The sequence below is a fragment of the Phyllosticta citribraziliensis genome (assembly GCF_038025025.1).
Source record: "Phyllosticta citribraziliensis strain CPC 17464 chromosome Unknown J3D65scaffold_1, whole genome shotgun sequence".
NCBI classification, from domain to species: Eukaryota; Fungi; Ascomycota; class Dothideomycetes; order Botryosphaeriales; family Phyllostictaceae; genus Phyllosticta; species Phyllosticta citribraziliensis.
In genome coordinates, this window is record NW_027117338.1 from 2395542 (window position 1) to 2419802 (window position 24261).

A 24261-nucleotide genomic window follows, 5' to 3' on the forward strand; every position below is an offset into this window, starting at 1 on the left:
CGCCGCAACACCAGGGTATCTCGTTCTAACTGATCAGAAAGGCTTCTTGGCGTCTTCTTCCATGTGATCAACCAGACAGTGGCCTTTTTCGCCAATCTCCTGCTGCAGATACTTGAGAGTCGCCGGATCCTTGGTGAAGAACGAGTCGGACCTCGCGCTACAGGCAATATTGGTGGTGGTGACAACCCCTGTCCGTTCGATTCGCCCCGCATCATCGGTGCCATCATTGGCGTTGGTGATCTCGGAAGGAGCTTGAATGTGATGAAACAATTCGGGATTAGCGCTGTAGCACTTGTAGTCCAAGTCCCGACAGCCCTCGAGGATGCGGACGTCGTATGCCTGGCAGCCGCCCTCAGTCTCCTTGGGGGCCAGTTCTTCGAGGATTCGGCGCGCAGAAGCGCGGTTCACGGCGTATCCAAAGGTACATAGGGGCCATTTTGACCGGTGAAGCATCCGGTGGCCCTCGTATACTTCTAGGCTCTCGAGAAGCTCCCTGGTCCTGGTGTGCATGCGGCCGCGAGGTAGCAGGGTGTCGTCGGGAAAGGTGGTGTGAGGCAGCTTTTCCCAATCTTCGACGGAAAGGAAGTCACCGCAGTGGCCGAGGTAGAGAATCTCCCATTTGGACAAGTCACTCCAGTACGTGTCCCTGGATGACATGAGCTTTTGGAAGTTTTCGGCCAGCAGCGGGACCTGGACAGTGCGCAGGTGGATGTCCCAATCAACGTCGTCTTCGAGAATGATGACAGTTTCGAGCTTGGAATCGAGGAACCTGCAAAATGGATCAGCGTGATGGCAGCGGCGGCGGCGGCGGGGCTAGCGTGAATTACCAGCGCAGGGCGTTCAAGTGGCCCAGCCAAGCCATGGCGGATCCGCGGGTGATGCGGGAATCCTTTTCGGCCTTGAAATTGTTGATGTCGTCCTCGGACCATTTTGGCTGATGTGGAATGGTGATGTCGATGCCGGTGAGGTTGCCGGCGAAGAGGAGGTGCTCCTGACGGGGCGAATTGGCACGCGAGATGGCAACGACGGCGCCGAACTGACAGACGGGTTAGTGGACTAGACTGGAGCAAGAGGAACGGGATGCAATGCATACGCCTAGGGTGGAGTTGGCTGGCTGCAAGCGCGTGTAATTTAGGCCCTTGGAAAAGGATGGCTGCGAGCCATGGGCCAAGGGCGTCTTGTTCGGGAATGGCGGGGACGAGCGGAACCAGAGAAACAGGGCGACGAGCGAGATGATCAGCAGGGCCGCGGGGCGATGAAACCGGGCCTCCATGGTGTTTTACGAGCAGTCGGTCGGTCGAAGCGAGCGTGCAAGCGGTGGAGACGGCGACGACGACGACGACAAAAACGCAGACATGGCCTCCCTATCGCGCGCGGGCTGCAATCGGCTGGCTGTGCCATTTATTCCAAGAGAGGCGGGTTCGGGACAGGGCGGGCAAGACAAGAAGACAAGAAGACAGATATTTTGACTTTGTCGAGGGCGAGTTGGGGCATGGAGGTCCTGGCAATCTCATTCTCAGCCCTCTCACGTTGTCGTACCTTGTACAGTAGTGTCGTAGTCAGCCGCCGGTTGCTTCTCCGCGTGCTGCTTGTCGATCCTGCGGTGGTGCACCTGGACCTGGACCTGGCTCTCCGCTTGCTTGGGCTGGGCTGCCTTCCCTGCTTTTCTCCCCCCCCATGATGATGCATTCACCTGCTGCTCCTTGTCCTCCTCCCGGTCGTCCCTTTGACGCCCCCAGCTGTGCCCTGCTTTTCCCTCGACCCTCAAAACCCCCAATCCCGGCCCGTTTGGGCTGCGCTGCGCTGCATTCCGCTCCCCATCCCGCCCTTGCATGCATTCTGGGAACTCCTCTTCTGTGTCACCATGGCTGCTGCAGACCCCCAGCGCCCCCAAGCGCCCTTCAGACTCTCCAGGTACCGTTCTCTCCGCAAACCAATCCTCCCAAAGGACGACACGTCTGAAGATCCACCGCTGCCACCGATGCCTCCATTGCCCGACCAAACTTCAACAGCCACGGCTACCCTGAGTCGTACCATGTCGCGCTATCACCGCCAGCGTCCACCTGCTGCTCAGACTGCTCCCCCGCCGCCGCTCCCTACTGCTGTCGCGCGAGCTCCTACCCAACGCTCACAACCACTGCCATCCGCTCGTTCGCGCTCAGCAAACCTCCCCGCCGGTCCGCAAGCTGCTCCCTCGCGCGACAACGAAAACAACGACCGCCAGCACGCCGAAGCTGCTCGCGAGGAAGCCATGAGGATGCTCGAGGGCGGCGGTCCTTCGCCAGCCACCCTCAAGGCCGAAAAGAGGGCCAAGCTCGAGGAGGCCGAACGCTTAAAGGCAAAACAAATCGCCGACGAGCACGAACGGCGCAAGGCAGAGAGGATCCGCAAATACAACGAAAAGCAAGCCGAGGACCTCCGCGCCCAGGAACTCAGGGCGCGCCAGGACGCCATCCGCGCCGAAGCTCTGCGGGCTCAGCAAGAAGAGGAGTCGAGGCGAGAGGAAATGGAGCGCGAGCCACGCCCAACACCACGGAACCCGCTTGCGCGTCACTCACACTCTCCCCCGAGCCCGAGCCCTGACTCGAGTCAGAAGAGGGAGCGCCTTGGCCTTTTGCGCAAGCGCAGGGACGACTCGCCGCCGCAGCCTGTCGAACCCCCTTCGGCTCCCAGATCAAGGCAGGTCAGCAGTGAGCGAGCGGATCCAACAATCAAGCCTGGTGGCGGAGGCGTCGTTCCGGGCACAGATGCCCCCGTGTCTGCTGTTAATTCGGGAGACCGCCGTGTCATGGTCGAATGCAACAGCCAGCGAATCCTATTGCCCGTCACGCCCGAAACCACTTGCTTGGATCTCGTCCGATCTGCAGCCAATGTTCTCTCCGAGCCTATTAACCCCCAGGCATCGGTAATGCTTGAATTCTTCACCAAATGCGGCGTCCAAAGGCCGCTCCGCAAATACGAACGCGTGCGAGATGTCCTCAACTCTTGGGATGACGACCGGCAGAACAATTTGGTCCTCATTGAATCGCCTACCGGTGGCAGGGACCACGATTTAAGCGTCGCTTCTGTCCCTGAGTCCAAGCCCACGGGCTATTCCTGCTTCATGCACTACTCGCAAAAGCCGGGGAAATGGTCCAAGAGGTGGATTACCATGCAGACCAACGGACAAATCACGTCGGCCAAGAACGATTCCGGAAAGGATACGACCGTCGTCTGCCACATGTCCGACTTTGACATTTATACTCCTACCCCAACTCAGCAGCGCAACATCAAGCCGCCTAAGAGGTACTGTTTTGCGGTCAAGAGCCAACAGAGGTCCAACATGTTCGAGTCGACTGCAAGCTACGTCCACTTCTTCAGCACCAGCCACAAGGATCCCGCTGCAGAATTCTTTAGCTCTGTTCAGGGCTGGCGCAGTTGGTACTTGGTTAGGGTCATGGGCGAAGGCCAGAAAAAGCCCAAAGCGGGGGATCAGCTAGCGCACAACCTGACGTCAACGCGAAAGGTTTCGGGCACCCACGGGCAGAATCAGGAGTCGTCAAAAGCCCTCGCTCGTCCCAACACTTCCGACTCCGCTCGCTACCAGATTGGCTCCTTCAAGCCCTTTTTCGATCCCAGTTCTTTCGAGCCGAGTTCAACTCCTGAGCTCAACCTTCAACCCAAAGTTCCCAGCCCTCCAGATCGCATCATGTCGATGCGCAACCGTTCGCACCCTCCTGTTTCTTACCAGAACAACAGTCGCTTAAACTCGCTGTCTGCCAACAATACGTCGTCGGACGAGGAAGGGCCATTTTCGTCAGGTGGTCTTCTCGGCCGCACGTACTCGCAGCGGCAACGGGTTGCGGCGCAACGTGATGCAGCAGCCAGAAACGCCGGACCCTTTGCAGACGGCCCGTCTCTCCTCAACAACCTCTCCAGCTCCGTTCCTGGTCGCTCTTCGATCGATGAAGCAGCCCGGCCCCAACGCATGGGATCCGTCCGCTCGACGCGCGGGAGCGCCCAGATCGAGGCTCCTCGGCGCACCAACACGACTCGCATGCCCAAGCCCCTCGTGGACCTTACCCCTCAATACCAGGCGCCGCCCCAGTTCCAGAAAAAGGGCAAAGGCTATAATCCTGGAAGTGTGGGGAATGGCTGCCTCATCGATTCAGCAACGAGCCCCGAGGTTGCCATTCAGATTCCGCCCTCGAAAGACTGGCGTGCTCGCGCTGGAGGCAGCGGTGCCAGGCCCGCAACATCTGGTGTGGATCGCTCGAAGAGTATTCGAGCACCTGGTATGAAGCATGGGGGCGCCGTGGGCGCGGTGAACAACCATAACCTCGTGCCTCAGTCTGACGCCGATGCGTTCACTGGCAGTGGACTCATTGCAAAGGCCAGCTGGGGACCGACCAACAAGGGTGTGCCACTCGGTCGCGGTGTCATTGACGGTTCCAAGGCCAAAGGACCCCTTCTCGACGTGAGCGAGTCGAGCCGTTTTGCTCCTGGCAGTCTGCTCGCGGGTGTTGCAGCACAGCATCCGTCGGCACCCGTCATTTCCCGCGAATAACGAAGTGATGTGCAGGCAATTCGCGATTCTTTAACTTCTTTCACCTTGCGTGCCATCTTGTACAAATTCTCGCTCTCGTTCACTGCTCTTTCATCCGTTGGTTTGACACCACACGCCGGATTCAGATTCAGACTCCACAGTGCGCGGTCCGCATAGCGTTGTTTGTCGGCATCCTTTCAGCATACTCTCTCCTTTTCAGTCCTTGTCAGATCAACCAGCCAAGACGGGTCACAGACAGGTCTCTTACTTCTCTTCCAATACCCCCGAGATTATACATCTCATTCACTTATTCCTAATGTATTTCATGTCGTCTTTCGACTCTTTTCTTGCTTTTCTTGGCATTACCAATGGTTTACCTGACATGGGAGGCTTTTAAAAGCATGGGCTGTCGCTCAATCCAAAATCGAGCCACGTGGGTGGAATGGCAAAAATGGCAATTCAGTCCGCTGGGACCGGACATACGACGCTTTCCACGCTTTCGCATTCGGATAGGCAGAAATTCTCAATTATATGCTGTTCACTGACGACATCCATGGCTCAAAAGCATGATCAAACGGACAAGACGCCGAAAGCTCGCTCCGCTCGACTACGGTACGAGGTTGGGCGACGAGAGTCATTGTACAGAAAGCTTTGATATGCTTTTCTTGACGAGGCACATGCAGCATTCAATCTTTACTTGGTTAAAAGAAGTGTTCAGAATCATCGAGACCATCAAGACACTGACGAATGGAGTAGCAACGGGGAATACTCGAGCCGTGATTCGCGGAAACTCACAATTACATTTGTGCGCTGCGGCTCTTGTCGCCAATGCTCGACACGCTGAGCGACTTGCAAAGGCTTGTTCCTGACTGACACTCGATGCGGGGTTGAGTCATCTCATTGGACAGGCATATCAGCTCTTATCTCTGGCACCAGTTGCTGACAGAGACACAGGACGTCAGCTCGATTAGAGCTCATCCATGACGAGATGAGAATGATCGGGAAGGGGAGACATGTGGAGACACGCAATGGAGCAACTTGTGGCGTAGAAGATTGTGGGTGAAGAGTGGGACGGGATAAACACCTGAACAAGCCTTGACAAGCCTTGACAAGCAAACTACGAGCGGAAAGATTCCAGACTGGCCGCCAATCTGAAACACAAAATCAAGCCATGGAAAAAGAGCTCCTTTGCACGCGAGGAACTCTACTCCCGTCGAGCTGTTGGTCTAGTCCACAGCGCAGCCCCCAGAATCGATGGCTCATGCGAAGCGAGGCTAGCTCTGTCGAACCACCGGCCAGCGCCCAACCGGTCTGATTGAAGCACCTTATCCTTATCGCAGCACCAGATTCGGTCGTGGGCTTGCTGCATGATACGACGTGCGGCTGCGGATGTAGACATCCTGATCGACCCTGCCTTTGTGCGCCCTGCACGGCATGCACATACATACATAGCTCCGCCTGTCCGCCTCCGTCCGACTCCAAATGGCACGAATGTCCCGAACGACACGACTCCTGCTCAAGTGGACTGGCTCGTCATGAGGTTGAAAATTAGATTTCAGAAGCCGACGCTGCATGTCGAGCAGTCCGAGTCGGAGTTTGCCAAGGGCAGCTCGAGGTGGTGAGTTTGATGCACCATTCGATAGTGCCTTCTGCCCGCTGATATTGATCCATCTCAGGACCAACGTCGACTTGGACCCCGTTCCCCGCCGCGAACGCAAATGGGGCGTCTGGAGCTTCGTGGCATATTGGATTTCGGACGCGTTCAAGTAAGCTGCGACTTGGGCGGCCCTATTGCCACGGCCGCTAACGATTCTCCAGTGCAGCAAGTTGGGAGTTTGCATCATCGGTGATAGCAGTCGGACTAGGATGGTGACGCTTCCCCCGTTCATGCGGATCGAGACAAGATGCTGAGACGGCAAACAGGCGAGAAACGCTCGGCATCGTCGCCCTCGGCTTCTTCATGGTGTCGATAGTCATTGCGTTGAATGGCGCCATTGGATCCATCTACCACGCGCCGTTCCCGGTCCTCGCTCGCGCCGGCTGGGGCTTCTGGGGATCTTACGTTGCCATTCTCTCGCGCGTCGTGCTGGCCGTGTTTTGGTTTGCGGTGCAGACGATGAACGGCGCCAATTGCGTGCGTGTCATGTAAGGACATGTATACTCCTGTCCTTTTTGAGTTACCCCTGACCCCTTGTTCTCCAGGATCGGTGCCATATGGCCCTCATTCCTCACGCTCCACAACGGCATACCCGAATCCGAGGGCATCACAACCGCAACCATGATATCCTTCTTCCTCTTCTGGCTGCTCCAGCTGCCGCTCATGGCCATGCACCCCAACAAGCTGCGCTACCTCTTCGTGGCCAAATCCATCATCGTGCCGCCCACCTTCATCGCCATCCTGATCTGGTCCTTCGTCGCGACGCGAGGCAAGAAGGTCGAGCTATGGTCGCAGCCGACGACAGCCCACGGCTCCGCCTACTCGTGGGCCTTCCTGTCGAACCTGACCAGCATCATCGGCAACTACGCGACGCTCTCGGTCAACCAGGCCGACTTTAGCCGGTACTCGCGCGTCAGCGTGCGCTGGCAGGCCATGTACGTGCCCATGCTGCCGGTCGTCTTCACCTTCATCGCCTTCATCGGCATCGCGGCGTCGGCGGCGGGGGCGACGCTGTACCCAGACCAAACGGCCGGGTCGTTCCCGTGGGACCCGATGGTGCTGGTGTCGCTGTGGCCGTCGCGGGCGGCGCGCTTCTTCGCGGGGGCGTCGTTCGCGCTGGCGGCCATCGGCGTCAACGTCAGCGCCAACTCGCTGTCGGCGGCCAACGACCTGGCGGCGCTGTTCCCGCTGTACGTCGACATCCGGCGCGGGCAGCTCGTCACGGCGCTGCTGGCGTGGCCGCTCGTGCCGTGGAAGATCCTCGCCAGCGCCGCGGCGTTCCTCAACTTCATGAGCGCCTACGCCGTCTTCCTCGGCCCCGTCGCCGCCGTCATGTGCCTCGACTTCTGGCTCGTCAAGCGCCGCCGCTACGACGTGCGCGCCCTGTACGACCCCCAGGCCGCCTATCGCTACAACAGCTGGGGCGTCAACTGGCGCGCCGTCGTGGCCTTCGTCGTCGGCGTCGCGCCCAGCTTGCCCGGCTTCATCAACAGTATCAATAGCGACGTGCACGTCGGCGTTGGCGACCGGCCGTACACTTTTGGCTGGTTGCTCGGCTTCGTCGGCACGGCGACCGTGTACTGCGTGTTGGAGTGGTTGTGCGGAGACGAGAGGAGCCGCGTCGAGAAGGCGGTGCTGCCGGATGATGTGTACGATGGCGATGTGTTGGTTGAGGGAGTCAGCGTCAGGGGTAGCGGCAGCGGCAGTGGCAGCGGCAGCGTTGAGGAGCACGTTGTTCGTGGCGACGTCGAGAAGCTGGGTTGAGGTGCAATGTCTGAACATTTTTTGGCCGGATCAGCTTCAATCTAGACCTCTAGAGCGTTATACCCAGAAAGAAATGAGACGTTCTGGCATTGTGGCTCAAGTAGCGAGTAACTGTTCACTACTATATTTGCGCCGAGTGAGCAGCCATCTGTTTATACAGTGATGTCTAAGGAGCAGTCTTCCGCCATCACAGATACTCAAGGGCCATACGTTGCTGCTGGAATGCTTTATTTCGAAATGATAACTTGCTAGACATGACGTCGAAGGGTTGATACGCACCTACGTACACTCGCGACGCCTTCCTAGTCCTTGATAATCCCAAGCGCCGTGTCCATGGTATAGAGCAAATAGACCAGCTCGCAGTGTCCTTCCGAGAAAAATCGTCTCCGTCCGTCCTCCCTCCTCGATCGAACCGACAGCACAAGGGCCCGTCATGCCTCCATAAAAATATCTCCCCGTCCTCACGCATAGATGCTGCCCCTGGGACTCGAAAGGCCCTCGCTCCTCCTGCTCTTCTCGTACAGCCACCGATTCGTCAGCGACACGGACGGGCTCTTGCCGGTACCCAACGGTGTGGGAGTCCCTGGCACGCTGCTCGTGCTTTCCCTCTCCCGCCCCAGAGTCTCGTACAAATCGCGTCCGCTTGCCGCCAAAGTTGAAGAGGACGATTGTTGGCTCTCGGTCCACGTCTGCCGTCTGTCACCGGCCACGGCCTTCTGCCACAGCGGCGATCCGCCGGATGGGCTGTAGTTGTACGGAGACGAGTCACGGACTCCAGAGCCATAGCCCCCGCGCGGGCTGCCAGAGAGGGGCGAGCCGGATGCTGGGCGCGAGCGAGATCCTGACCGTTGGCGATCGCTACCGCGAGGAGTCGACGAGCGCTGGTAGCGGGGCGGCGTAATGTAGACGCCCGAATCGGGTGTGCCGGGCGCGGAAGCGACGTTCGGGTCCAGCCCAAGGAGCGCACGCTGTTGGGGCGTGAGCGGAATGTCGGCCAGGTCGTCGGGCTTGCGGAAGAGTGGTGCCAGCGTGAGGGCTGCGTTGACGAAGAAGGCGAGGCGGATGAGTAGGAGGACGTTTGCTGGACTGCCGGGGAGAGGGCTCAGGAGGCCGACGCAGCTTGATTTGGGTCAGATCGATCGCTCGCAGGTTGCGCTTGGGCGGAAGCTTACGCATCGTGGATCACACGCGGAGTGAGTTTTGGGACGATGAATGTCCCGAAGAGGACGGCGAGGTTGGCCAGGAGTGCCTTTGCTTCAGTCTCACCGAACTTGTTGGCATTCTTCCGGCGATTGATCTCTTCGAAACGGGGATGGCGCCAGGTGCCAGTCGGCGTCGCGGTGCTGGCTTGGCCTGGGGTTGAGCTTGGAGTAATGGGCGTGCTCATGGCGTTGATTTTTGCTGCGATGGGGTTGCTACGCGGCGGGCGGGCACAATGTGGGGTGACGAGCTGGAGAGGCTGTATTGTTAGTAGTCAGTGGGTGATGCAAGGTGGCTCTTCAGCACGGCATTGTCGGGGTGGATGTTGGGCGGGAGCAGAGGGCGGAGCGGAGGTGAGGCAGATGAAAGAAGACGGACGGACGTGTTGATTGTTTTGGCGCACGCAGATCCCTGTCGCCCATGGCACCGCCCGCGAGTCAAGCCACCCTCCCCTCCACCTCAGACTGGACCATGCCACTCTGATGGCCATCGTCCAGCGTAATCTGCCTACATCGGCTCTGCTCTGTCGCCTCTCTTCGTTGTGATTCTTCAAGTCGCCAATTCGCTTTTCCTCTGCGCCTCCAAGCACAAGACCGCCATCTCCACCTAGCGTCGCTGACCTCACTCCGCATCGCGTCAAAGCTCCAACCTACTTTGCTACATACCTTACGCCTTCGACCTACCTCTCCGCTGAACCGCTGGACCGCTGACCCCGCTCTCGTCATGCTCTTCCTCGGGCTTACGGGTTCCATTGCGACCGGCAAGTCGACCGTCTCCAATCTCCTCCGCAGTCCGCCCTACAATCTACCCATTATCGACGCCGATGTCGTTGCGCGCAAGGTCGTCGAGCCTGGCACTCCCGGCTACCGTGCCATTGTAGATTATTTTGGTCCAACTACACCCGACCTGCTGCTGCCCGCCTCGGATCCAGCCTGCCGCGGTCGCGAGGATGGTCCTACAGGTAAAGGGCGCCCACTGAACCGACCAGCACTGGGAAGACGCGTCTTTGGCGGCGGAGAGGAGACGATGCGCGATCGCAAGAAGCTAAACAGCATTGTCCACCCTGCTGTGCGCCGCGAAATGTACAAAGAGATGGTATGGGCGTACCTGAAGGGCCAATGGGCTGTCGTCCTCGACATCCCACTCTTGTTTGAGAGCGGCTGGGAGAAGTTTTGCGGCACCATTATGGTCGTCGCCGTCAGCGAGCCAGAGATTCAAATGCAGCGACTCAGGGCGCGTGACCCTCATCTGAGCGAGGAGGATGCCAGGAACCGAGTCTTAAGCCAGACCGACGTTCGGGAAAAGGCAGAAAGAGTCATGCGAAGAGGCAAAGGCGCCGGCGTTGTGATATGGAACGACAGCGACCGCGAGCAGCTTGAAAAGCAGGTTGCCCAAGTCATGGCCGACATCAAGAAAGGGAGCCCGCAGTGGTGGGCGTGGCTTCAACTCATCTGCCCTCCGCTGGCCGCGGTCACGGCATTGTGGAGCTTCTGGAGAATGCGAAACGCACAGCTGCAGTGGGAAAGGGAGAAGATCCAGGAGAAGGCCAAGCTATAAACGCAATACTTGGACCTTGGGCTGCAATCAAGACTGACTGCTGCTGCTGCTAGCTACCTACTCATCATGAGGCGTGTGTATACCTCGATATCCAATTTTCACTAAGTAGCGGAACAAAAGCATCATGTGTGAGTATTCACCGCCATCTTCTTCCTCGTCATGGTACAGTGGGTTTCGAAACAAACAGAGACTGCATGTAGGAAACGTTGGTTTACTACAATGGTCACCGCTTGGGAGCAGTCGTCCGCCATTCCAGATGGGCTTAGGGGGCATTGTATCGTGACGGTGGCGAGGGGCGGAGACACCAATTGGTGCCGTGGTTAAGATCCAACGGGCCGCCGACCAAGCTTGGTTGCAAAAGTCCTAGCCACAACAATGGGTGGGGTCAGTCAAGGAGTATTGAGGCCCCCAAAAGACTACGGTAGGACTAGGGAGCATTCGAGCTCCGACTCACCTCTACTCAGAACCGTGGGGCTGTGTCACGACTTTTGCGATCGAGCTTTGCACTGCACACACCTTTTCCGTCAAAACCCCACCAACTCGACCTCGACCTCGACCTCAACTTAATCACTCGCATTTCTACCTGCCTCTCCCTTTTTCCTTCTCTCTCGCCGCGGCCACTCCGCCTTACATCATCAATTCTCAGAGCCTGTCTGCCATGATGCCTTCGCCTGGCCACATCAACTCGAGAGGTTGGCAGATCGAGTTGGAAGACCGCGACAACGACCGCCCAGGACCAAGAAGCGCTCTCGTCGGTGGCGGCTCAGCTTACCGCCAGCCATTGAGTGGTTTCCGTTGGGAACCTGAGTTGGTGCTTGACAACGAACATGCTCGCAGACACAACGTTCCCATCCGCGAAGGGCCCCCCAGTTACATTGACGCCGAGTCTTGCGTGTCCGTCTATCCCGAAGAGCCTGCTCCAGCGAATCCTAGGCTAGGAGACCAACGCGAGCGCCGTCGCCTTCACGAGCCGGCCTGGGTCGTCGATTTGAGCAGACGGCCTCAGTATGGCAATGTCGCCAATGAGCCTACCCGCCTCTCACATGCAGTTCCTATCGAAACCCGCGGCGAACCTCAAGTCCCAGTGTCTGTTCCTCATAGACAGAGCCAGTACATCACCCCGACGTGCCCTTGCGGGATTCCCAACTGCCGGGCCAACGAGATCCGGAAGAAGGTTTGTGCCACTTCGCTCTTGTATTTACGAAAGCTAATCAATGACCAGTATTTCGATCACCACCCCGAGAGACGCGATCAGGCGGTGCGGGCTACCTTGGATTTCGGCTTCGACAGAATCGGCTTCACGGTCATGGACGGCACATCCGCCACCTGGATCGGACAGCCCGGCGACGACACTCCACCTCCTCTATCGGACAAGCCTATGCCTCGCAGGACTGCTGAAAGCAAAAAGCAGTTGCCAACACCCACCCAACCCAAGCCTCATGCCACGAGCAAGACGACTTCCGCTGTCCCGGGCCCCAGCGAGCGCCCAAAGTCGCACATGCATGCCACCCTGTTTCGCATCCGTTCTGATGAGCTCTCCCGCAGGAAAGCCGCTGCAGCCGAAGCCAATTCCAAGGTAGCCAACGGAAGCAAGAAATCCTCGAGCAGCTCCAAGGCATCCGGCAGCTCCACCAAGTCCTCCAGCAGCTTCAATGGATCCTACAGTTCTAAGAGATCCCACACTCTTGTCGCCGGCGCCGAGACCGATGTTGACGAAGGCTCCACCCTCGGCATCAACCTGCTCATGGAAGACTAGATTGTCACTGTTTCCGACTACCTTGTCAACTTCCTGGCGAGGCTCCATGTATTGATTGTTGCAACACCCCGAGACTGACAGATTGCTGGTTCTATAATTCACATCACTGCGAGGAAGGGTTGACATTTGCTTTCGGAAATGGTGTCACATGGACGATGGATCACACGGTTCTTTTCTATTTGCTTTCAGGGACGGACCTGCAGGGACATGAACAAGGATTGCTACTACAAGGTCTTATTGCTCGCTAAACCTGTGTACTTGTAGTATCCGATGACCGTAATAAATGAGATATACAATGGCCTTCCTAGTTCTTTCCAGAGTGAATCGCGACTACACAGACGCGCTGTCCAAAGCTTGCTAGAGATGCTGGCATTCCCCAGAGGCATCGGCACAACCGTTTTGACGAAAGCCGCTTTTGGCCCCTAAACTGGTACCCCAAAAAACCGTTCTTCCGCGACGTCGTCGCGTTCGAGCTAAGAATGGCGCTTGTGAGCCAGCACCACTCCTGGGAGGACAAGTTTCCTACCTCCTTGCTTCGACTTGGGGAGTCTGGCTCGTGACGTCACAGTGGATGTCAAAAGAGATGAGACTGACTCCCAGGATCTGGCTGTGGTGATGAACGACTGCTCATTAAGCGCGACTGTAGTAATGCATGAATGCTACTTGAGCGCTGGCGTAGCAATAAGTGAATGCTCCCTAGACGCACTCATATTACCTTTTTCGACACCCACTGTCTTGTCGAAAAAGAAGATGGAGGGGCGTTGGTTGGTGGATAGGAAGAGGTGAGAAAAAGCAAATGTGTCTTGAAGGAGAGCGACTGTCGATGATTTCGGGGTACTAGTGGAGATTGGATATCATTCAACAGCAAGGACTGGAAATTTCACGCGTCAGTTGGCGATCGGAGAAGCATTCAAGCATCAAAAAGGGACAACGATAAGGAGCATCCATACGCTCTAACGCTGCTTTGCATGTCACGACTTTCACCATCCAGCTCAGATCACCACCAAATCCAATCCAACATCTCTCTGCTTACGCCTTTCCAGGCTTAACCTCATCACCCAACCACGCATCCAAACCAACCAACGTCTGCTTATCAAGCGTCCGCCACCCCTTTGGCCCCTCCTCCAACCCATTCCTGTTCCCTCTCTCGCCTCCAGCGTCCTCCCTCCACCGCCACGCGCGCGTGTACTCCGTGTCCCGCCGCTCCACCACGTCCAGGACCTTGGCGCCCAAGACGGGCAGGAACTTGAAGCCGTGGCCGCTGCCGCCGCTGGCGACGACGAGCCCGGGCACGCGCGGCACGTGGTCGATGACGAAGTCGTTGTCGACGCTGTCCGTGTACCAGCAGAGGCGCAGCGAGTCGACGGGGAGAGAGCGCAGGTCGGGCATGTTAGTTGCGACAAAGGATTGGATGACGGACAGGGCGCGTTGTGGGATTTTGGATGTGTGCGAGTGGTCCGGGTATGATATCAATCTGTTTGCTTCTTGTGCTGATGTTTCTGGGTCGGTCTCTGCTGCTGTTTGTTCTGGTTGCTTCTCGTCGACAGCGGCACCATGACCTGTCGCCGTCTTGGGCACACGGAAAGCGAAATTCGTCCACTTGGCTCCACGGAACCCGAATTTGATGATGCCGTCCGGCGTGCGCGGAAATCCATACAATCCGCCTACACTGGTCGATGCGGTGCCCATCCCCACGGACGGATCATACGACGACATTTTCCAACTCCATACCGGAAAGGCATCCGGACTGTACTTTTGCCAAAGATCCTGCCGCTCACGCGGCAAGCGCACCGTCAGGATGGAGCCAGCGGTAGTCTCGAGGATAGGCGAGGCGGACGGGACAAGGGAAGGGGTGTAGCCGCCACCAGCGACGACGAGCAGCGAGGCGCGGTGGTGCGTCCCGTCGGCGGTTGTGAGGCCAGTGACGGCGCCAGTCGTTGGGCAGATGGTGTAGGACGTGAACTTGTGGGAGGCGCCCAGACGCAGCTTGACCCCGGCCTGTTTGCAGAGATGCAGAGCCCAGCTGCAGGCTTTGCTGGCAAGCACGTAGCCCCCTGTCCCGTCGAAAATGCCGTCGGTCGCAAGCTTGCGGTCGAAGCGGCCGAAAGGATCCAGCTTGGTGCGAGGGATACCGCGTTTGGCGGCATCTGACTGGCGCTGGGCGTCTGAGATGTGATACTGAGTGGACTTGATCTCCTCGGGGAAGTTCTGCTGCGTCATGTGCTCATCCTCATCCATTCCATTGTCACTGAGCCTCAAGAATCCCGCCTGGACCCAGATTTTGTCCTCGTTTCTCACGTTTGAAGGCAGTTCCTTCGCAGTTTTGATCTGTTCGTTCCAGTCTTCCCAGTGCTTCATGGCCGCAAAGGCTAGATCCTGGTATATCTTCCGGCCACCGTACGAGGCGCGCAGTATCTTGTTCTCGTCGGCGCTGGCAGCGTTGCAGCCCTGGGAGCATTCATACCCGTTCTTGTCATATGCTTGGTAGTCGAATATGGTAACGTCCTTGTAGCCTGCCCTGGCCAAATGGAGTGCAGTGCTGAGACCAAAAACACCAGCCCCGACAATGGCCACTGGCTGGCAGTACTTCAGCTCTTGCTTGGCACCCAGGGCCCTTGGTGCACCCTCCATGTTGTGAGTATCTTCGGGCCCTTTCCACTTCCATCTCTTCTGCAGCTTAGGCTCAAGTTTGCCTTCAAGCATGTCCACTACTTTGTCTCCGAGGATGCAGAGAAATTTCCACCCATGTGCGGAACCGCCAGTGACAAGCGCCAAATTCCTTATCTCAGGATGTCTGTCTATCAAGAAGTCGGATGTCGGAGTGTTAGTGAACCAGCAAAGTTTGGTCCGGTCAAACGTTACATCGGCCAGTTGGGGAAAAAGCTCTGCGAGGTTGTCTCTCAAGCCCTTTTCAGCATCTGCAGGTATCGAACTTGGAAGATCCGGTGGTGCAGATACTTCGGAATGCTCCCCGAACGAGTCGACCACTTGTCGTGTGTTTGTGTATCCTGGCGAGCGCCTTAGGCATTTGATCTCTCCATTGAGCGGAGGAAAGATGTTGAAGCCGGTCGTGAAGTTGGTTGTGATAGGCATATCCCTGTATCTTTCTTCCAAGTGGGGAGGGACCTTGATCCACGCGACCTCATGCCCGGTCGCCGTGATTTGGTCACTGATGTTTAGTAGTGTATTGGTCCAAGCTCCGGCAGCGACAACAACGAGGCCGGCATTTAAGTTTGAGCCATTGGCAAGCTGGACGCCGTAGGCAATGCCGTCGGCAACAAGGAGTCGGTGAACGGGATTGCCAAAAACGAACGAAATGTTTTCCTGGCTCTTACACTTTTGGTAGTAGATTCTCATGCATTCTTCCGCATTGACGAATGCAACGTCTTCGTTGAGATATCCCTCGTTCCACTGCTTCTCTCCCGCCGCTGGCTCATTTTCGATGCCGTTGACGCGCCGAAAAATGTCGGGGTGGGAGCCAAGATATTTTAAATAGCCATTTGGCTGCACTTCTCCACTGCCGACACGCTTGTTTTGGAACTCCTTGGCAGCATCATATTCTTTCTTCCAAACTTCTGAGCCGTGACGACCTGGGCCTGCATGCGCGTAGATCATCCCAGAACGGTAATAATACCGACTCAGCTCTGGGTCGTCTTGAATGAGCTTTTGTGCAGTTAAGGCGAGTTCAGAATAAGCTTCATCATGGTAGTCGGCGCGTATGACTCTGGTTGTGTCTGAATGGTTGTCAGTTCTTTTTCAGCTCCTGCGATGGATCACAAGCGCGCGGAAGAAGAATTCATGGGTCGGCACCCAGCAATGCAGGTTTGAAGTTAATTCTGTAGATCCCGCGCAATGCAACTCCCGGTCTACTTGCACAGCGAGCGTCTGGTATCTTCAACAACAGCGAAAAGCGGCACCTACCTACCGATGTACCGTCCAGGACTGGTGGCTCATGTCTATCAACGACGGTTATTTTGGAATCGGTATAGCGTTTCGACAGTGCCAGCGCTGTTGACAGACCAAACGCGCCGCCTCCGACGATTAGCACCGTTTCCATCCTGGAGAAATGCTTGCCGGTGTTCAGCTTGCTATCAGCTGATTGGTGTAGGGCCGCGCTTGATGCGCTACTTTGGAGCCAAAGAGAGAAAAACTAGGCGCTCTCTAGTTGACAAGAAGCTTGGTGAGAGGAGAGAGTGTGGGATGATGGCGGTGGTCTGTTGACAAAAGATAGGCACGAGCAAGGTGGGTCCTGGCAGGTACCCCGCCCACTTTCGCCATTCACCTCTATCAACTCGTCAACAACCACAGGGTCCCTTTACATCTTGCAAGAGACCAAGCTTCCTATGCTCAAGATCTAGACTTTTTGAGCACAACGGAACGTCAACCCCAGGTTACTTCCTGGCCTCGGCTCCGGCTCCGGAATGCTCCCTGACGGCACCACAAGCGCACCGGTCTGCGGGCTACCTTGTTCTGGCAACCATGTCTTTGGGCCACGAAGGTTTTGATGATGCGAAGCGAAAATTGATTGACATTGCTCGAGAGGCTACTGCAACACTCCTTCTAGGCTCAGCTCTTGGGCGCTTTCATCACGCCGCGGAAACAAGCAATCCCACTGCTTGGCCCGGCGATGTTTCATTTGACTTCAAATAGTCCCAATGGCCTCTACAAAACGCGGGTAGTTTTAATTGAGCCGTTGGCTTTATTCGGATCTCCAACGGTCGACCTTCATATTGAAAAAGTGTTGAATTTCTTCAAAACAATATGCATCCAAAACCCGAAAGCCCACCAAGCATAGGGGGAGCCCCTGAAAACAGGACACTTTCCGACGCCCATTGCGAGCTCGCCATCGACAAAGAACAAGTCGACACCGACAGCGATGGTCGAAGCCTCCCAGAGATCGACAAATCTGCAGAGAGAAAGGTCGTGCGCAAGTTTGACTACACAGTCATGGTCGTCACCTTCCTCATCTTCTTCGCCAAGGGCCTAGGTCGACGTACTCTCGGCCACGCAAAGACAGACGGCATGGAGAAGGACCTGCACTTCCATGGGAACCAGTATTCGCTGTTGGTCATGGCCGTCAACATTCCGCTTTGTCTTCTTTGCCTTCCTGCCAACCTGATAACGAGAAGGTACGAGCCGAAGTGGTTTATTGTTGGTTTCACAATGGCTGCAGGACTCCTGGCCATGTGCTATGCTGCCGCCAAAAACTTCGACCAGGTATGTCGAAAGATCAATTCACAAGATCTTGGCTGATTCTCCAAATAGATGGTTGCTACCCGTGTCCTGCTTGGTGCCATCGACGCTGGATTTAGACCTTGTTGCATGGTCGGCTTCCAAATTGTGGTCTCCCAATTTCTTTCTGGCTGACAGATTCAGTTCTACCTCAGCACTTTCTACACTAGAGGGGAGCTTGCCTCTCGTTACGCAATCGTTGGTCCCCATTTTCAAATACCGTTGAAAACACCGTCAGGGGCTGACACTTGAATTTTAGTGGTACAGCGGAGGAGCATTCGCGGGAGGATTCTCTGGCCTCATCTCATTCGGTCTCTTCAGGGCTGGGGGTGCACTAAAAGGCTGGCAGTATCTTTTCTTGGTGCAAGGCGGCTTGACATTTTGTATGGGCCTTATTGCAGCAGTTGTCCTTCCCAAGACACCTTGGGGATGGAAGCGCCTCTCTGAAGAAGAGAAGACCATTGCCGTCGTCAGGGGCAAACGAGACTCCACTTCCAGAGTCAACACGGCATGGAACATGAGCGAGGGACTGAAACCTTTCAAGACACTGCGGATGTAAGCCAAGTCTCCACCTACTTGTTCGGCAGTCCATACTTCTCACGACAAGTGTTAATTCGCAATCGAACAGATACATCTTGTCCGTCATCGCACTGTGCTATGGAGTCGGAAGCTCAGCCGTAGGAACGTTCCTCCCCCAGATCATCACAACCTTTGGTTACTCCAAGCTCAAGACCAACTTCCTCACAACATTTCCCAACATTTTCGGCGCCATTGTTCTGTACGCCTTTGCTCGTAGCAGCGATCGTCGACGCGAGCGGTCCCTCCATCTACTCCTCTCCATGGTCATCAATATGATTGGCTTGATCATCTTGCTGTCCCTGAACGCGAAGGAGCATCCGGGTGTCGCTTACTTCGCCACATTCCTGATGTGCGGCGGCGGCATGACGCCGACGGCACTGTTTCACTCCTGGCACGTCGGCAACTTGCCCACCGAGAATGGGAGAATAAACGTGTTGAGTTACATGATTGGTGCCGCGAACGCCGGGGGGTTCATCACTAGCTTGACGTACAGAAAACAGGATGAGCCGAGACATGTCCTGTTCTTGTTGGCGACAGCAGTGTCTACCGCGGTAGGCATGGTGTTGATTGTTGCGGTTCGATGGTGGATGGTCCGAGACAACAATAGGAGAGACCGCGTTATGGGGAAGAAACTCAGGAGTAAGGACGTTCCTTTGAGTGACCTCGTTGATGGGTCAAGCGATTTGAGATGGAGATGGTTTGTCTAGACCAGATGGTGGTCACGGATTTTGATTGTTTTCGATATTGCTAGTCACATCTAATCCTTCCCGTGTAATGACAAAAGTTTTGCTGGCTTCCTTGAATTCTTGATGTTGCGTCAAAATTCGGGCTGACAAGTGTCGACAAGGAAGAAAAAAAAAAAAAAAAAAAGACCCAGAAGATCCTTATGGATTCCATTCTCTAATCATTTGCTGATCTCGCTTTTCTCGGACTCCAGGGGTAAGTGCGACTGCCTGAGCGCTTGAAAGGATTCTTCAACGATGCCACTGCAAAGCGCCACTCCATGTGCGTAACAAGACTCCGGGGAGTGCGACGAAAGACCTCAAAGTTTACCAGGCGAAGGCTCGATGTGGTCCTCATAATCCACCAGATGGGGGGTACCATGGGACGGAGTCGGACTTTCATTTATCTCTGATTCATCCCCATCATGAATTTTTCTAAAGGGAGGGGGGACAAATCAGTCGGTTGCGTCTTCCCGGAGGATTGGCTCGTAGCCAGCGTACCTTTTGAGTTCCCGGCGCCTGAGATACAAGGTCAAGAGGGCCGAGCCGATGAGGAGGGGTCCGCCAATGATGGCGGCTGTGATGTTGCCTTTGCGGTACATGGGCGAGTCTGTTTGTTTCCAGACGATCAGGGGTAGCCAAGCTTGCACGACGTACGCCATTTGGTTCATGGATCCGACGACGATTGCTCTTTCTTCGTTGTCGCCGGCGCAGATTTCGTGGGCCCATCTGTTGGCGAAGACTGATTAGACAACTTCCGAAAGAAGGGTTAGGCGGGTCGATACTCACGCGAAGCAGAGACCAGAAAGTCCGCTGTTCAGGCCGGCAAGAATGTAGCACGCCCAGTGCCATGTCCATGGAATGTCCCATACGGCTAGCGAGATGTACACTATCATGTTGAAGATGCCAGCAAATATCATGGGAGGCCAGCGAGCACCTCTCAAAAAGGTATCCGACGACCAGGCGTAGACGAGGGTGGAAAAGACTGCGAGACCGTACGTTGTTGTCGGAATGGCGTTGATCTGCGCGATGGTGTATTTGTGGATGCCCTCCGCATTGAGCCATTTGAGCCACTGCGCAAATGCTGGCTGCGCGAAGTTGTTGCCGTTGTTGAAAGCGCTTGGTCAAATCAGCGAATCGAACTGTAAGCCAGAGGCATGTCTTGGGACTCACATGTACAACAAAGTCAGTGACCAAATGTGCCATGAAGAGAGGATATTCTTGATCTTTTCCTTCGTGTATGGAGCGCGGGGTTTGCGTCCTTCGAGTTTCATTCGGTGGCGCGCCAGGTCAAGTTCCTGTAAAAGGTCAAACATCATCTCTCGTCATTTTGCGTTCGCCTTACCTCCGGCTTGAGATAGAACGGCCTCGATATCTCAGGGACATCTGGAAGGACAATGAAGCCGAGCAATGCTACTGGAAGGGAAATGATGCCGTCCACAATGAAGAGCCTGAAATTCGTGAGCACAAGGCATTGCACGTGGACATTTCGGAACGCACCATTGCCAACCGCGATAACCACCCTTTCCACCCAGGTTGTAGACGGCGGCCATCAAATATCCGCTGAACATGGTAGCGATCGAACTGCTAGTATGGAATATACAACTGCGTTTTGCAAGTTCATCTTTCCGATACCACGACCCAATTATGTACTGCATGCCAGGGTAGAATGTTGACTCTGCAAGACCTGGAATAATCTCAGCTTTGTTGCTTTCTTGGGAACGATTCAAGGTAACGCACCGACTAAGAAGCGAATGGCATAGATTTGCTGTGGAGTCTTGGCTTGTGAAAGACAAAAGGTGAGAATTGTCCACAAGAGCTACTCTGACGTCAGTGTTGAACATAACACCAGGGCGGTCATAGCGTATGAATGCTCCCTTCTTACCTCCATAGCTGGAATCCAAATTGACGGTCGGACTTTTGTCAAGACAATGTTACTTGGTAGCTGGCCAATAACATATCCGACCGTCCAACATGTTTGCATGATGTTCAATTCGTCACCATACATTCCGAGATCCTCCTTCCTATTGACAATTAGCAACAAGTCGATTGGAAATATAAACAATCGCACTTACATTCCCGACACGAATGCACTGTTGATGTTTGCTTGATCCAAGTACTTGGCATGCTGTCAGTCAGGATCTCGAAGACCCAAGAGAATGTATGTACCTTGATGAAGTATCCTGCCTCAGAATCAGCTTTGTTTCATAATGAAGTTTCGAATTCCAGTCAACATACCAAGCGATGCAAACGTCAAAAGGGCAGCATCAAGCTTGAAGAGAAACTTTCTCTCCTCGGGAGACTTGTTGAAAGTGTCCCAAATGGCGCTTCGCCAGTCGTACTTGACATTTTCTTTCACGACCGCATTTGTCTTCGACACTGGAGCGCCCTGCTCCCTGTCCGCGGCGTCCGACATTCTCAGCGACTGGATTTCGAGGCCGTCAAACAAGAGCCCCGCGGTTTCCAAGTTGCTGATCGAAACGCCAGTGCAGTCTTGCAATATAATGAAGGACTGGTTGAGATAGAGCGACAACTTCAGCCTCTGGCGCCGCTTCTCGGATATCTCAAAAGAGGTGCGACGCGACCCCGGTTGCTTGGCCGGCAAGTCACCATGCCCCCGGCGCTTTGCGTGCTCCAGGGTTCGCCATCCTCTGCAAGCTCGCAAGTCCAACAGCTGATGACGTTGATGGTAGTACAACCGCAACGAGGCCAAACGCCGAAAACCCCGACGGTCGAGATTGAGGCAAAGTTCTTCATTGGGCGAGACGGGCGGACTGCGTCAGGTCATTCGAAAGCGATGTCAATCATGGCGGACCCGCAGCGTGCTTGATGCTGGGCGGCGTAGTGTAATCCTCGGTCTCCAATAGGAGGTACGGCGTCGGCTCGCGGGAATTGTTTGTTTCGGCTGCCGGGCAGAGTGGGAGACGCGCTTCGTTGTGACGAGAAAAAGGTTGCATATGGCGTGCGAGACCCCGTGAGCCTGATGCCTGAAGCAGCCAACAAACGTCGAGGAGAAGATAAGCGGCACAGCGCCAGAAGAGATGCCCCGCACTGGTGCGTTTGGGCTGTTGATGCAATTGTGTTCGCCTGATTTGGCGCTTTTTGTTCAAGTGATGTCGAATGCTTCCTGTCGCGTCGCGGAGGGCGTATGGTCAGGCAGGCAGGGTGTGGAGAAACTATTCCCAATTCGATGGCTTTGAGCATAAGCGAGACTAGCGCACTAACGCCAAACCCGACGACCTCTCTACCCTCTTGCCCTCTCCAAAATGTGCTGAACGTCGTCTTGTCTGTCTTTGTGGCCCACGTCAAGAGAGATCTCTCTATGGTCAAAACGCACTCCTTCTACAACCGGCACCAAATCAACATTCGCCTAGTTGCGCTTGTGTAATAGTCGGCGGTTCAACTTGGGACCCTCTCCCAAAGAATTTAAACCTTTCCGTCATTGCTGCATAAACGGTTTTGAACTCGTCCGTATGTCCCCTGATTGGATCTTTGTTGCGTCGCGCCAAATCCGCATTGACCCAATCCAAAAGCTCATTCACGTATTCAATGTCCTTGCCTTTGAGGGAATGAAACTTTTTCCTGAAACCCTTCTCCTCGACTCTTTTGGCATATTCCTGTCTCATGGCATCGCGGTCTGGGAGTTCTGCATTTCCAGACAGCACTGTTGCCACCACCTTGGCCTGGAAGTCGAAGAGCACAAAAGTTGCGGTAAAGTAAGGAACTCCGACAAAGGCCAGAGTTGGATCGGGGATGTAGAAGATGTCCTTGTGGAGGTTGTGGTACTGCGTGCCGTCTGTGACGATTACTCTTTCATCGGCCTTTTCGGGCGGTGTGTCGTCCTCGTGGTAGGCTTTCAAGTATGGCAAGGAGACGTGGTACCCGGTGCAGACTATGACCTGGTCGACATCGCAAAGCTTGTGTCCAGACTTGAGGGTGATGGTGCCTGGAATGGCGCCAGTTTCCGAAGAATCCGATTCGGGTTGCGACGCGTTTTCGGAATCTGACGAGTCTCCCTCCTGCCCAAAGAAGTCGAAGGACTGGATTTCGCCAATTCTTGTTGCCTTTTCCGGCAGCAAAGTTGCAGGGAAATCGAAATCGCCGCCCCTTGCACTCTGCCAAATGTTCTTCGCCAGAGGTCCAATCTCTTTGGCAATGTCGGTGGAAGAGGTGCCCGCACCTATCAAAAGAACATTCTTGTCTTTGAATGCCTCAGGTGTCCTGTAGCTCTTCGAATGGATGACGCGAGAGGGCCATTTCGTCTTCCAGTCTCGAAGACCAGGGATGTCGGGCACTCTGGGAGCATGGTAATGTCCCGAAGCTACTACGATAGCGTCAAAGCGCTGGAAAGAGTCAGAACTGACAACAAGCGTGGATGTAATTGCGGAAGAGCACCTCTGTGGTTTGAAAGTTGTCGGGCTGGTCGACGTTGTTGGCAATGGTAAGCTCCCACTTCCCATCAACCTTTTCTGCATTTTCAACCAAAGTCCGAAACCGGATCGAATGCTCCAAGTTGTGAGCTTTGACAATTCCTTGGACATAGCTGGCGACAACCGTATGGCTGGTGAATTCAGGAGTGTCTTGTGGAAAGCCCAACAATGCCGTGGTCATCAAAGGAATCGGCACGTTGTTCTTCAAGTCCCGATAGCACGGCCCTGCGGGAGCACGCGCTGAGCCCTTCGAGGACTCATCTTTCCAGCCTGTTTTGGGTGGGTCAGAGGCGAGCGAGGCCTTCTCGGAAGGATAGTCGGGCTCTGGCGGCGGATTCTCGTCATAAACCCTGCTCCTAGTCAGTACTTCTGGCGCAATGTTGATATGGACTTGAGACTTACCATACGCCGCCCGCAGAGTCACGCCTTTCAAAGACGGTCACCTCTACACCATCCTTCTTCAAATATGCGGCAGTCGCGGAACCACTCAAACCCGCCCCAATAACAGCGACATGCGATGCTTTGATCAAAGTCATTGTGCTCGACGCGCTAGCAAGTAGAGGTGACAGACGAGGCTGGAGAAGATGAGCTGAAGAGCTGACGGCTTCCCAATATTCTGTGCGACGGTGGCTGGTGACTAAATTCGCAAAATGAAATAGAATGGCGTACGCCGCAAGGAAGGGAATGGTTTCGGCCCAGCACTTCCCATTTAAGACGTTTGGTTTGCATCACCAGATTTCTTCACGACGCCAAAGCGATAGCGAATGGTGGCGCGGCAATGAGTGGGTTCCGACTTGCAAAAGAAATTGTGCAAGCCTTCGCAGTTTGCACCACTTGGC

General features: G+C 55.4%; 9 protein-coding genes across 9 annotated transcripts; 5 read left to right on the forward strand and 4 right to left on the reverse strand.

Moving 5' to 3' along the window:
* Positions 1–33: 33 nt before the first annotated feature.
* On the reverse strand, positions 34–1273 carry J3D65DRAFT_643755 (uncharacterized protein; the record flags this gene model as incomplete). Its single annotated transcript, XM_066802104.1, has 4 exons — positions 34–769; positions 828–1036; positions 1094–1114; positions 1226–1273. 4 exons carry the CDS (start codon positions 1271–1273, stop codon positions 34–36), a joined length of 1014 nt encoding a protein of 337 aa, XP_066660088.1.
* A 405-nt stretch (positions 1274–1678) lies between these two features.
* On the forward strand, positions 1679–4757 carry J3D65DRAFT_39413 (uncharacterized protein). Its single transcript, XM_066795876.1, has one exon. The coding sequence runs from the start codon at positions 1865–1867 to the stop codon at positions 4544–4546; it is 2682 nt and encodes an 893-aa protein (XP_066660089.1). The 5' UTR covers positions 1679–1864; the 3' UTR covers positions 4547–4757.
* A 649-nt stretch (positions 4758–5406) lies between these two features.
* J3D65DRAFT_610997 (NCS1 allantoate transporter) lies at positions 5407–8042 on the forward strand. Its single transcript, XM_066798857.1, has 5 exons — positions 5407–6143; positions 6202–6291; positions 6344–6394; positions 6449–6670; positions 6728–8042. The coding sequence occupies exons 1-5, from the start codon at positions 5893–5895 to the stop codon at positions 7944–7946; spliced, it is 1833 nt and encodes a 610-aa protein (XP_066660090.1). The 5' UTR covers positions 5407–5892; the 3' UTR covers positions 7947–8042.
* A 24-nt stretch (positions 8043–8066) lies between these two features.
* On the reverse strand, positions 8067–9527 carry J3D65DRAFT_611003 (nuclear pore complex component-domain-containing protein). The gene is made up of 2 exons (XM_066798858.1): positions 9119–9527; positions 8067–9065 (listed from the first exon to the last, which is right to left on the reverse strand). The coding sequence occupies exons 1-2, from the start codon at positions 9331–9333 to the stop codon at positions 8408–8410; spliced, it is 873 nt and encodes a 290-aa protein (XP_066660091.1). The 5' UTR covers positions 9334–9527; the 3' UTR covers positions 8067–8407.
* A 74-nt stretch (positions 9528–9601) lies between these two features.
* On the forward strand, positions 9602–11032 carry J3D65DRAFT_39426 (dephospho-CoA kinase). Its single transcript, XM_066795880.1, has one exon. It carries the CDS (start codon positions 9870–9872, stop codon positions 10701–10703), a length of 834 nt encoding a protein of 277 aa, XP_066660092.1. The 5' UTR covers positions 9602–9869; the 3' UTR covers positions 10704–11032.
* Positions 11033–12571, forward strand: J3D65DRAFT_39422 (uncharacterized protein). The gene is made up of 2 exons (XM_066795879.1): positions 11033–11877; positions 11926–12571. The coding sequence occupies exons 1-2, from the start codon at positions 11362–11364 to the stop codon at positions 12457–12459; spliced, it is 1050 nt and encodes a 349-aa protein (XP_066660093.1). The 5' UTR covers positions 11033–11361; the 3' UTR covers positions 12460–12571.
* Positions 12572–13420: 849 nt separating this feature from the next.
* J3D65DRAFT_673568 (FAD dependent oxidoreductase) lies at positions 13421–16635 on the reverse strand. Its single transcript, XM_066803530.1, has 2 exons — positions 16381–16635; positions 13421–16193 (listed from the first exon to the last, which is right to left on the reverse strand). The coding sequence occupies exons 1-2, from the start codon at positions 16514–16516 to the stop codon at positions 13489–13491; spliced, it is 2841 nt and encodes a 946-aa protein (XP_066660094.1). The 5' UTR covers positions 16517–16635; the 3' UTR covers positions 13421–13488.
* Positions 16636–17406: 771 nt separating this feature from the next.
* Positions 17407–19042, forward strand: J3D65DRAFT_582379 (major facilitator superfamily domain-containing protein; the record flags this gene model as incomplete). The annotated part of the gene is made up of 5 exons (XM_066797719.1): positions 17407–17676; positions 17725–17784; positions 17836–17889; positions 17951–18246; positions 18320–19042. 5 exons carry the CDS (start codon positions 17407–17409, stop codon positions 18975–18977), a joined length of 1338 nt encoding a protein of 445 aa, XP_066660095.1. The 3' UTR covers positions 18978–19042.
* A 405-nt stretch (positions 19043–19447) lies between these two features.
* J3D65DRAFT_664076 (pantothenate transporter) lies at positions 19448–23958 on the reverse strand (the record flags this gene model as incomplete). Its single annotated transcript, XM_066802720.1, has 13 exons — positions 19448–19721; positions 19782–20111; positions 20166–20290; positions 20338–20443; positions 20493–20679; positions 20733–20811; positions 20878–21016; positions 21068–21111; positions 21162–21175; positions 21231–21504; positions 22448–23335; positions 23388–23772; positions 23825–23958. The coding sequence occupies 13 exons, from the start codon at positions 23956–23958 to the stop codon at positions 19448–19450; spliced, it is 2979 nt and encodes a 992-aa protein (XP_066660096.1).
* Between the last annotated feature and the right edge of the window lie 303 nt (positions 23959–24261).

Coding starts and splice junctions, on each gene's coding strand:
- J3D65DRAFT_39426 (XM_066795880.1), top strand. CDS start 9,870: ATGCTCTTCCTCGGGCTTACGGGTTCCATTGCGACCGGCAAGTCGACC.
- J3D65DRAFT_610997 (XM_066798857.1), top strand. CDS start 5,893: ATGATACGACGTGCGGCTGCGGATGTAGACATCCTGATCGACCCTGCC. Junction 6,292..6,343: donor TGGATTTCGGACGCGTTCAA/GTAAGCTGCGAC, acceptor ACGATTCTCCAG/TGCAGCAAGTTGGGAGTTTG. Junction 6,395..6,448: donor ATAGCAGTCGGACTAGGATG/GTGACGCTTCCC, acceptor GACGGCAAACAG/GCGAGAAACGCTCGGCATCG.
- J3D65DRAFT_39422 (XM_066795879.1), top strand. CDS start 11,362: ATGATGCCTTCGCCTGGCCACATCAACTCGAGAGGTTGGCAGATCGAG. Junction 11,878..11,925: donor CCAACGAGATCCGGAAGAAG/GTTTGTGCCACT, acceptor ATCAATGACCAG/TATTTCGATCACCACCCCGA.
- J3D65DRAFT_39413 (XM_066795876.1), top strand. CDS start 1,865: ATGGCTGCTGCAGACCCCCAGCGCCCCCAAGCGCCCTTCAGACTCTCC.
- J3D65DRAFT_611003 (XM_066798858.1), bottom strand. CDS start 9,333: ATGAGCACGCCCATTACTCCAAGCTCAACCCCAGGCCAAGCCAGCACC. Junction 9,066..9,118: donor CCGCGTGTGATCCACGATGC/GTAAGCTTCCGC, acceptor ACCCAAATCAAG/CTGCGTCGGCCTCCTGAGCC.
- J3D65DRAFT_673568 (XM_066803530.1), bottom strand. CDS start 16,516: ATGGAAACGGTGCTAATCGTCGGAGGCGGCGCGTTTGGTCTGTCAACA. Junction 16,194..16,380: donor CCTGGACGGTACATCGGTAG/GTAGGTGCCGCT, acceptor ACAACCATTCAG/ACACAACCAGAGTCATACGC.